This window comes from Chiloscyllium plagiosum, chromosome 40, assembly GCF_004010195.1.
Source record: "Chiloscyllium plagiosum isolate BGI_BamShark_2017 chromosome 40, ASM401019v2, whole genome shotgun sequence".
In the NCBI taxonomy this organism is placed as follows: domain Eukaryota; kingdom Metazoa; phylum Chordata; class Chondrichthyes; order Orectolobiformes; family Hemiscylliidae; genus Chiloscyllium; species Chiloscyllium plagiosum.
In genome coordinates this window covers 21,034,692-21,044,566 of record NC_057749.1, presented here as the reverse complement: position 1 = coordinate 21,044,566, position 9,875 = coordinate 21,034,692, and the positions used below count along the sequence as shown (strand labels likewise).

The window sequence follows — 9,875 nt, the reverse complement described above, 5'->3', positions numbered from 1 at the left end:
CCCCCCCCCACTCTCTCACCCCACTCCCTGCCTTGCCCCAAAGATGTCAGAACATTCGGAGTCAGATGATGCAAAAAAAAAACCCTCAAACGCCAGGAGCTCAACATGAGCTGAGAAGGAGAGGCAAAAAAAACAGGGGTGAAATTAAAAGGAAGCTAAGAAATGAAACTTAGTGGTGGCAGAACTATTCACATTCAAAAATAAACTCTTGTGACTGTTAGCCCCCCTCCAGTGCTGCAGGGTATGTGCAGGAAGTTGGGGTTAGATTTGAGAACTCTGCTCCTCTCTAGGCCAGCCTGAAGACAATATGCTGAACAGCCTCCTTTGGTGCTGTAACTTTTCTGATCATTCTACATTTGGAAGTTGGGGATGGTGTAGTGATATTGTCACTGGACTAGAAATCCAGAGACCCAGGTAATGTTCTGGGGACCCAAGTTCAGATCCCACCAGAGCCGATGGCAGAATTTGAGCTCAACAAGAATTGAAGGTCTAATAACCATGAAGTTGCTCTTAATTGTCATTGAAAAACCCATCTGGTTTAATAGCGTCCTTCAGAGAAGAAAACTGTCATTCTTAGTTGGCCTTGCTTATGTGTCACTCCGAGCCCACACCAATGGTGGTTGACTCTCTGAAGTGAGGTAAAAACAACAACTGCAGATGCTGGAAACCAGATTCTGGATCAGTGGTGCTAGAAGAGCACAGCAGTTCAGGCAGCATCCAAGGAGCTTCGAAATCGACATTTCGGGCAAAAGCCCTTCCAGAAACATCGATTTCGAAGCTCCTTGGATGCTGCCTGAACTGCTGTGCTCTTCCAGCACCACTAATCCAGACTCTCTGAAGTGGCCTAGCAAGCCATTCTGCTCTAGAGGAACTAGGGATGAGTAACAAATGCTGACACCCATATACCATGAACAAATAAAAAAAAAACAGATTCTGTCGTCATCACATTGCTGATATGCTATGCACATGTTGGCTACAGCATTTCCTACCTGACAACACTTCAAAAAGTAGTTTATTGCCTGCAAAGAGCTTTGAGGTGTCCACTCGTCATGCAAAGTGCTATATAGATGCGAGTTTAGTTTTTTTCCAAACCCCTCAACCTTATTAAATGGATATTTAGCTGAAAATTGTCATTTTATTTATTGCAGTCACATGTACCTAAGTACTGTTTGCAAGGCAATGCAGGCAGATCAGGGGCATCCAGATCTTAGGCAATTTGGACAGAGTGAGGCATATAATGTTTCTCTGCACAGGGGGTGCATGAAGCAAGATCAACATTGTTTGAAGTTGGAGAGGTCCACCCAGCAGTCTAATAACGGCCGGGAAGAGGCTGTTCTTGTTGTTGCGTGTGTTCAAGCCTCTTGAATAAGCAGCATTGGCCTATACAGTGACCTTTGTAGTCCCCCAGTATGTTATCAATGTTCTATTGAACGGCTGCAGTTCCAGGAAATTGAGCAGCACAGAGTTTCTCGAAACTCTTGAGCGATGGAAGAACCTTGTGTTGTTATGTTTTCTTCAGGGATTCAGCAAAATTGTGCACTTGTGTAGCACGCTGACCACGTGACAGGTCCAGCACCACTAATCCAGAATCTGGTTTCCAGCATCTGCAGTCATTGTTTTTACCTCACTTCAGAGAGTCAACCACCATTGGTGTGGGCTCGGAGTGACTCGATAAGGTTTCACTTATAGGCATGTGAGGTAACTTGAATGAAAAGTTAAGGAATCTCTTAAAGGCAGGAGAGAGATGTTTAATTGATGCATGGGTGAATAGAACTGTCTAGAACTAGAGTTAAAAACACACTTTGTTGGTAAAGTTGTGAGACGTAAAACCAAATGCAATTTATATGTTCATAAAATGATTAAAGTTCTCATGCGTTTACCATGTGAGTGCAGGTACTGAGATCACACACCCAATGGCTATGTCTTTTCCTGGTTTTTAATTTCCTACCTGGGGGTTTGAGAACCAAACTGATAGTGAGAAGAGAGTGAGGCTGGTATGACAGACAAGGGGAGTAAGCCTATTGGACAAGGCAGACAAGAGCTTGGCAGAGAATGAGGTAAGAATGATGAATTGCATTTACTTCGTTGCAAGAGGCCTGAAAAGTCAGGCAGATGAACCTAGAGCATGGTTGGGAATATGGGTCTGGGATATCACAGTTTTTATAAGAAAGGTGGCTGAGTGTTAGACTGGGCTGTCAGCTTAATGTTCTGGGGTTATGGATGCCAAAGGGAGACCAGAAAGGAGAGGGAGTGGAATTTTTGATTAGAGATAACATTACGGCTGCGCTTAGGGAGGATATTCCTGGGAGATCGTCCAGTGAAGTTATATGGGTGGAACTAAGAAAGGGGTGATCACCTCGTTGAGATTGTATTCCAGGCCCCCAGTAGTCAGTGGGAAATTACAAAGCAAATATGTAAGAGGAGCTCTGATATCTGTAAGGGTTATAATGGTTGGGAATTTTAACTTTCCAAGCATAGACTAGGACAGGACAGTCTTAGTTTGGATGTGGAGGAATTTGTTAAGCATGTGCAAGATAATTTCCTCAGTCAAGATGTGGCTATACCGACTGGAGAAGGAGCAATACCTGGCCTTCTCTTGGGTAATAAGACAGGGCAAGTAACTGAGGTTTCAGTGGGGAACACTTTGAGATAACTCTATTAGTTTTAAAATAGTTATGGAAAAAGATAGAACTGATCAAAACTAAATTGGAGTAAGGCCAATTTTGCCGGTATTAGACAGGAACTTTCGAAATAAAAGAAACCAAAAGAGAAAATGCTGGAAAATCTCAGCAGGTCTGGCAGCATCTGTAAGGAGAGAAAAGAGCTGACATTTCGCGTCTAACCTACCCTTTGTCAAAACTTTCGAAAGTAGGTTTGAGGAGGCTGGGTACAGGTGAAGGGGTGATTGGAAGTCGGAGGCCTTTAAAAATGAGATAACGAGAGTCCAGAGATGTTAGTGTGAAGGGGACGGTCAGTAGTGTAGGGAATATTGGATGACTAGAGAAACTGAGATTCTGGTTAAGACAAGGAAGCCAATATCAGGTACAGACAGCTGGGACTGAGGGAATCCTAAGAGGACTGTAAGGACAGTACTTAAGAGGGTAATCAGGAGGGCAAAAAAGGGACAGGAGATAGTTTTGGCAAATTAGAGTTAAGGCAAATCCAAAGTGCATTAAGGGCAAAAGAGTAACCAGGGAGAAAATAGAACCCTTTAAAGAGCAGCAAAGCCATCTATGTATGGAACCACAGAAGATGGATGAGATGCTAATTGAATATTTCATGTCAATATTTGCTGTAGAGAAGAATGTGGAAGTGAGAGAACTTGGGGATATAAATAGTGATGTCTTGAAAAGAGTTCATATTACAGAAGAGGTGCCAGAGGAAGTGGTGGAGGCTGGTACAAGTGCAGGCGTCTGGATGGGTACATGAATAGGAAGGGTTTAGAGGGATATGGGCCAAGTGCTGGCAAATGAGACTAGATCAGTTTAGGATGTCTGATTGGCATGGACGGGTTGGGCCGAAGGGTCGTTTCCATGTTGTATGACTTTTAACTAGCTGCCCCATGGATTCTCAATTAGCAGCTAATATATAGGACAACACCAAGAGCTTTTGAGTCACGGGGTAGTGTCCCTACCTCTGGCTCAGAACATCCAGTTTCAAATTCCAGTGGCTATGGGGTATGTCATAATATATCCAAACTATTTGATTAAAACTATTGTCTGAAAGCACCTTGTCCACGTTCTACCTCCAGATGACCAAACTGTGAACTGAGGGCTAGGATTTTTGTGTTGGCGTTTCACTGACCACCTGCTAAACTGAGCTAAGGACTAAAACCAGTCAGGTGGTGCCACACTGATTCCCTTGAGTCACATGATTGCAGACCCTCCCCCAGAATGCCTCGGGACAGGTACGCCTGCATCCCACCCCAGTCTTTGCAATACCCACATCGCAGCTTCAAATCCATTCTTTGTCTAACACATCTGTCTGCTTTTGAGAGGCTTGAGTCATGTCACTAAAACCTTCTGCATTTGTTTTGCAGGTATAATCAGGAATACTTGCCCTCAGACCTACAGCCGCTTGCTCCCACTGGGAACATCGTCTATGGATACGCGACGTGAGTATTCCTCTGCTATTCCAGTCTGGGAGTGAATGGTAGTGATGTGCCTTTCCTGTGTTTGGTGCCAGCCCTTCTAGGTCAGGCAAAGGACTGAACCCTTCCTTCCTGGATCCCAATCATTGTCTCCACAACCTCAGAAGATCTATCTCTACCTCGGAGACACTGTGGCCTGGGCAAAGCCATTCAGCCCCTCAAGCCTGGCCTTTATTCACTTCGGTCATGTCTGACCTGTATCCTTAATTCTGTTGACTTAGTTTGACACCACATTCTGTAAAACCGCTGCCATTTTAACATTTGTGGATAATATAAAACTTGCAAGTGTCATCCTTTAAAAGCCATGATGTGGAGGTGCTGGTGTTGGACTGGGGTGGACAATGTTAAAAATCACACAACACCAGGGAGTAGTTGATAAAGCTTACAGTGCCCTAGACCTTATTAACTGGGACATGCAGTGGAATCATAGAATCCCTTCAGTGTGGAAGCTGGCTGTATCTGCTCCAAGGAGGAGCAATTCCACTCCAGGATATCCCACATGGGCTCCTATTTCAAAGGACCGCAATTTTCCCTCCCACGTGACATTTCCATCACTTCCCACACATCTCCCACATGCCCCCAACCGCAACAAGGATAGAAACCTCTCCCCCCTGTCCCGGTCCTCAGGGAATGTTTCTGGGACTTGCACCAAAAACCCCACTGCCCAGCACCACACTCTTCGACTCTGATCTCCAGCAGCTGCAGTCCTCGCTTTCTCAAAGCTGGCCATTCACCTCATGAAGTTCATACTATCCCTCTGAAGAGCACCCCACCAATCCTGCCCACTCCCCGCTCTCTAGCCTATCCCTGTGACCTCGCATTTCCCATAGTCAATCCACCTAAGCTGCACATCTTTGGACTGTGGGAGGATTCCAGAGCACCTGGAGGAAACCTCACAGACACGACCAGAGAAACTGTCTTGTAACTGCCAGTCTAGACATCTCACTTTAAACTGTGAAAAGGAAATGGAAACTTGTGTCTCTCAGCCCTTATAGCTGTAGAGTGCTCCTCTGCAGCAAAAGTGATGTGAGCAAAATCAATTTTCCTCAGCGAATAGAAAGGGTATGGAATGTACTCCCTGGAAATGTGATTGAGGAAAATTTGACTGAGGCATTCAAGAGGGCACTGGATGGTTAATTGGATAGAAATGGTGTGCAGGGATATGGGAAAAGGCAGGAGGGGATAGATCCATTGCTGGCACAATGGGCCAAATGGCCTTCCTTTGCACTGTAGCAGTTTTGAGATACTGTTGGAATGAAGGAAACATGGCAGTTGATTTCACACACACACACACTGGAAACATTTCTTTGGTAATATTAGTTGAGTGAGGAATATTAGTCAGTGCCCTGGGGGTCTCTGCTATTCCCTTGAGAGAGCAAGAATAGGCTTTAGTTTAATGCAGCTTCAAAAGACAGCACCTCCAACACATGCAGCTCTGACCCGGTGCATTAGCCAACAGACTGCTCCAGCCTCTTGGGTGGGGCTTAACCCACAAGATTGTGTCTGCAAGGCATGGACGCGGCCGTCGAGCCACATCTCCGACAAGACGGCAGAGCTCAGGGTGCTCCTACCAGGCAGTAATGCCGTCCGGTAGAAATTGCTAATCAACCGTGAATATGGCTTCGGTGACACCCCTCTAACCACGAAACTCCTTGTGCACCCTGACACGATATGGATAAATACGCTTCACTACTCCTATGTTTGCATCACAGATATCCTACACCACCCTAATGAAGTTAAAAATCACACAACACCAGGTTATAATACAACAGGTTTAATTGGAAGCACTAGCTTTCGGAGCAGCAGCTCCTTTATCAGGATCACCTGTTGGACTATAACCTGGTGTTGTGTGATTTTTAACTTTGAACACCCCAGTCCAACACCGGCATCTCCAAATCATCCTAATGAAAGCAGAGAGCTGCAGGAATCTAAAGTAGCTTGGGCCAGTATTTGTTGCAGTTTAGAAGATTGAGGTGCCCTTATTGAGACTTGCAAGATTCTTAACAGGGAAGGTGTGGAAAGGTTGTTGTCCCTCGTGGGAGACAGAAGGTGCCAGAAGATTCAATCTCAGAGAAAGGGGTTACGTATTTTAGATAGCAATGATGAGGAATTTCTTCTCTCAGAGGGGAGTGAATCTGTGGAATTTGTAACTGCAGGGGGCTGTTGAAATTAGGTTATTGAGTAAATTGGGCCTGGCACAGTGCCAGGGACCCAGGTTTGATTCCAGCCTCGGGCAACTGTCTGTGTAGGGTTTGCACATTCTCCCCTGTGTCTGCGTGGGTTTCTTTTGGGTGCTCCGGTTTCCTCCCACAATCCAATCCAAAGCTGTGCAGGTTAGGGTGGATTGGCCATGATAAATTGCCCATAGTGTTCAGGGATGTGTAGGTTAGGTGCATTAGTTAGGGAGTAAATGTAGAGTAATATAGGGTAGGGGAATGGCTCTGGGCGGGTTGCTCTTCAGAAGGTTGGTGTGGACTTGTTGGGCCGAAGGGCTGAGCTAGTTTTTTTAATCAGTGCGGGAATCAAGGGTCATGGGGGAAAAGGCAGGAAAGTGGAGTTGAGGATTTTCAGATCAGCCATAATCTCATTGGATACTGGAGTAACCCCATTGGGCTGAATCCCGATGAAGGGCTTTTGCCCGAAATGTCAATTTTCCTGCTCCTCGGATGCTGCCTGACCTGCTGTGCTTTTCCAGCACCACTCTAATCTAAACCCATTGGGCTGAATGGCCTAATTCCACTCTGCATCTTAAAGTCTACAATCCGAAATGTTCAGCTGCTCTGGCAGTTTCAGTGGAGAAGGGAGAGAAACACAGTCAGTATTTCGAATCAACTCTTCCTCAAAAAAACATTTCTATCCAACACAGTTCACTGACTGAGAAAGTAGTGATCTCTTTCTTTGGCGAAAAAAAAACAAATCTCTTACACTCCGCTAGGGCTTGCATCCTGCTGGAGTTCAGAAAAGCAAAGTTCAACTCAATAAGATCCTAAGGGGTCTTGACAGGCTATGGGAGAATCTCAAACTGCTGATAATGGCTTCAAATAAGGAATCACCCATTTAAAACAAAGGGGCGGAGAATTTCTTTCTCATAAAAAGGGTCATTAGCTTTTGGGACTCACTTCTTCAAAAGGCAGTGGAAGCAGCGAATGTAAGTATTGAAGAGTTAGGAGGAGGTCAATTAGCCCCTTGAGAGTATCCTTTACGATATTGCATGATTTCTTCTGGGCCTCAACTCTATTTTCTGCCTGCTCTCCAGAACCCTTCAACTAAATAAAAATCTGTCTATCTCCTCCTTAAATTTGCTCAATGATCTGGCATCCACCGCACTCTGCGATCGTGAATTCTAGAGTCACGATCCTTTGACTGTTTTGAAAGCAGAGTTGGATAGATTGTTGATATCAGAGATGGGTGGGAATGTAGAATTGAGTTTACAATCTGGTCTTATTCAGTGCAGCGCAGGCTCAGAATGGTTTGCTCCTGCCCCAATCCGATGTGTAGGTTGATTTTTACCAATGTTCACGGTGAAGATTGAGGTCACAAGTCCACTAATGGCATTGACTGGGCCATTTTACATTTCCTATTCCCAAAATACCATTGGCCGCATGTGGCTTTTTCGTGGCCAATGGCTAATCTGTCGCCCAGTGCTGCTGTCGAATCAGGAGACGATAGGTCGTTAGGGGACCAAAAATGAAAACGATTAAAAAAACTTGGCAGCAAGGAGCTGTGGGAAGCAATGGGAAAGTTAAAATATCTTTAATCTGTGCTGGAATTACAGGTGTGAAGATGCGGAAGCCTATGAGGTACAGGATGGAGAGTACAGCTCAGGAATCTTTATGAAGTACCTTAAAAGGCATATCCTGAAGAAAGAGAAAGTCACCCAGGTTTTGGAGAATGTCTCTGAGGGTAGGTGTGACTCATCCTTTTCGACATTTACCATCTTTGCCGACAGGCAGGAGACTATCTTTGTCCCTTGCTTGTGAGTACAATGAGAGAAAGGAAAGAGCTTTCATTCTCAGTACTTTACAGTGAACTTTGTAAAGTACCAATTGTTATAATGTACAGTAGTAATCATGCGACGCACAGCAAGCTCCCACAAATAGCAGATAATCAGAGGATGGAGATCCCAATCAGAGCAAAGGACAGAATGTCTCAGCTTCCTAACCAATGTCTACCCCTCAGTCAATCTCCTTTATAAAAGTTATAGTACTTTTCAGAGGGCTTGCTGTGTGCAAATTGGCCGCCACATTTCCTACATTGCAAATTGTACCTGCATTCCAGGCTGTATGCTTTTGAATATAAAACCCTTTGGGAAATCCTGGCATCATGGAAAGTGCCAAAGAAATGGAAACGCCAGTGGAGAGCTGGAACGAATCACTGGATCTTATCGGGTGACCTTACAGAGGTTTGTAAAATCATGAGGGGTTCAGATAAAGTGAATGGCAGGTGTCTTTTCCCTAGGGTGGGGGATTTCAACCTTAGGGGGCATAATTTTAAGGTGAAAGGAGAAAGTTTTAAAAAGACATGGGTAATTTTTTAACAGAGATGTGTGGAATGAGCTTCCAGAGGAAGTGGTGGATATGGGTACATTTACAAAATTTAAAAGACATTTGGGTAAGTACTTGAATAGGAAAGGTTTGGAGGGACATAGGCCAGGAGCAGGCAGGTGGGACTAGTTTAGTTTGGAATTATGGCCGGTATGGACCGGTTGGACCAAAGGGTCTGTTTCCGTGCTTAGGTTAGATTCCCTACAGTATGGAAACTGGCCCTTCGGCCCAACAAGTCCGCACCAACCCTTCAAAGAGTAACCCACCCAGCCCCATTTCCCTACATTTACCCCTGACTAATGTACCTGACACTGTTGGCAATTTAGCAAGGCCAGTTCACCTGGCCTGCACATCTTTGGACTGTGGGAGGAAACTGGAGCACCCGGAGGAAACCCACACAGACACGGGGAGAATGTACAAACCCCACACAGACAGTCGCCCGAGGCTGGGATCGAACCCAGGTCTCTGGTGCTGTGAGGCAGCAGTGCTAACCACTGAACCACCGTGCCCCCATGCTGTATGACTCTCTTATACAAATGATACAGACCCTCTTTCACTCATGGTTTACAGATAGAAACCGGGAAATAGCCAAACTCAGGAGATGTAAATAGATACACGAATGCCTGGAAAGAAACAACAAAGAGAAACATCCTCAAAGTTTGAATTGATCAGGGCCTCAGAGATTTACCAAGAACCAAAGGGCTATAATCCGCAGTGCCAGAGGATATAATGACATCTGCTCTCAATGAAACTCATCCTCGAAACATGTTGTTTATATTTTAAAGTTTTGCTTGGCATGTTCCTGGCCGGAGCCAACCAGGACGCAGGGAAGGAAACTGCAAATTCAGGACCGGACTGAGTCCTTAATCCATCTGAAACACTGTGAAATAAACAGACTGAGAAGGGAATGTATATTATAGAGTAGTTAGATTCAATGCCAAATCGTGTACAGAAAGTGAGAGAGAAAGGGAAAAAAAATCTTCACCCATAATTAAATACCCCACACTTGGAATAGATAATTATCAGTGCCAGAGAGATTGACTAAGTGTAATTAATGAGACTGACATTGAGGATATTGAACCAAAATGAACAGGATTTAACCCTGTGGGTTGAATGTAGTTCATTCCTACAGTCTTCCTTCTCCCATGAGATGTCAGCATTGCTGACAAGCCCAGCATTTG

General features: G+C 44.9%; 1 protein-coding gene across 3 annotated transcripts in view; it reads left to right on the top strand.

The window, feature by feature from the left end:
• The window catches only part of malt3 (MALT paracaspase 3), a 131,043-nt gene that overhangs the window by 94,224 nt on the left and 26,944 nt on the right, over positions 1 to 9,875 (top strand). For all 3 annotated transcript variants that reach the window (XM_043680578.1, XM_043680577.1, XM_043680576.1), the window contains exons 12-13: positions 4,040 to 4,114; positions 7,926 to 8,053. In XM_043680578.1, the coding sequence (XP_043536513.1) occupies positions 4,040 to 4,114; positions 7,926 to 8,053 (203 nt within the window). The remainder of the gene's footprint in view (positions 1 to 4,039; positions 4,115 to 7,925; positions 8,054 to 9,875) is intronic.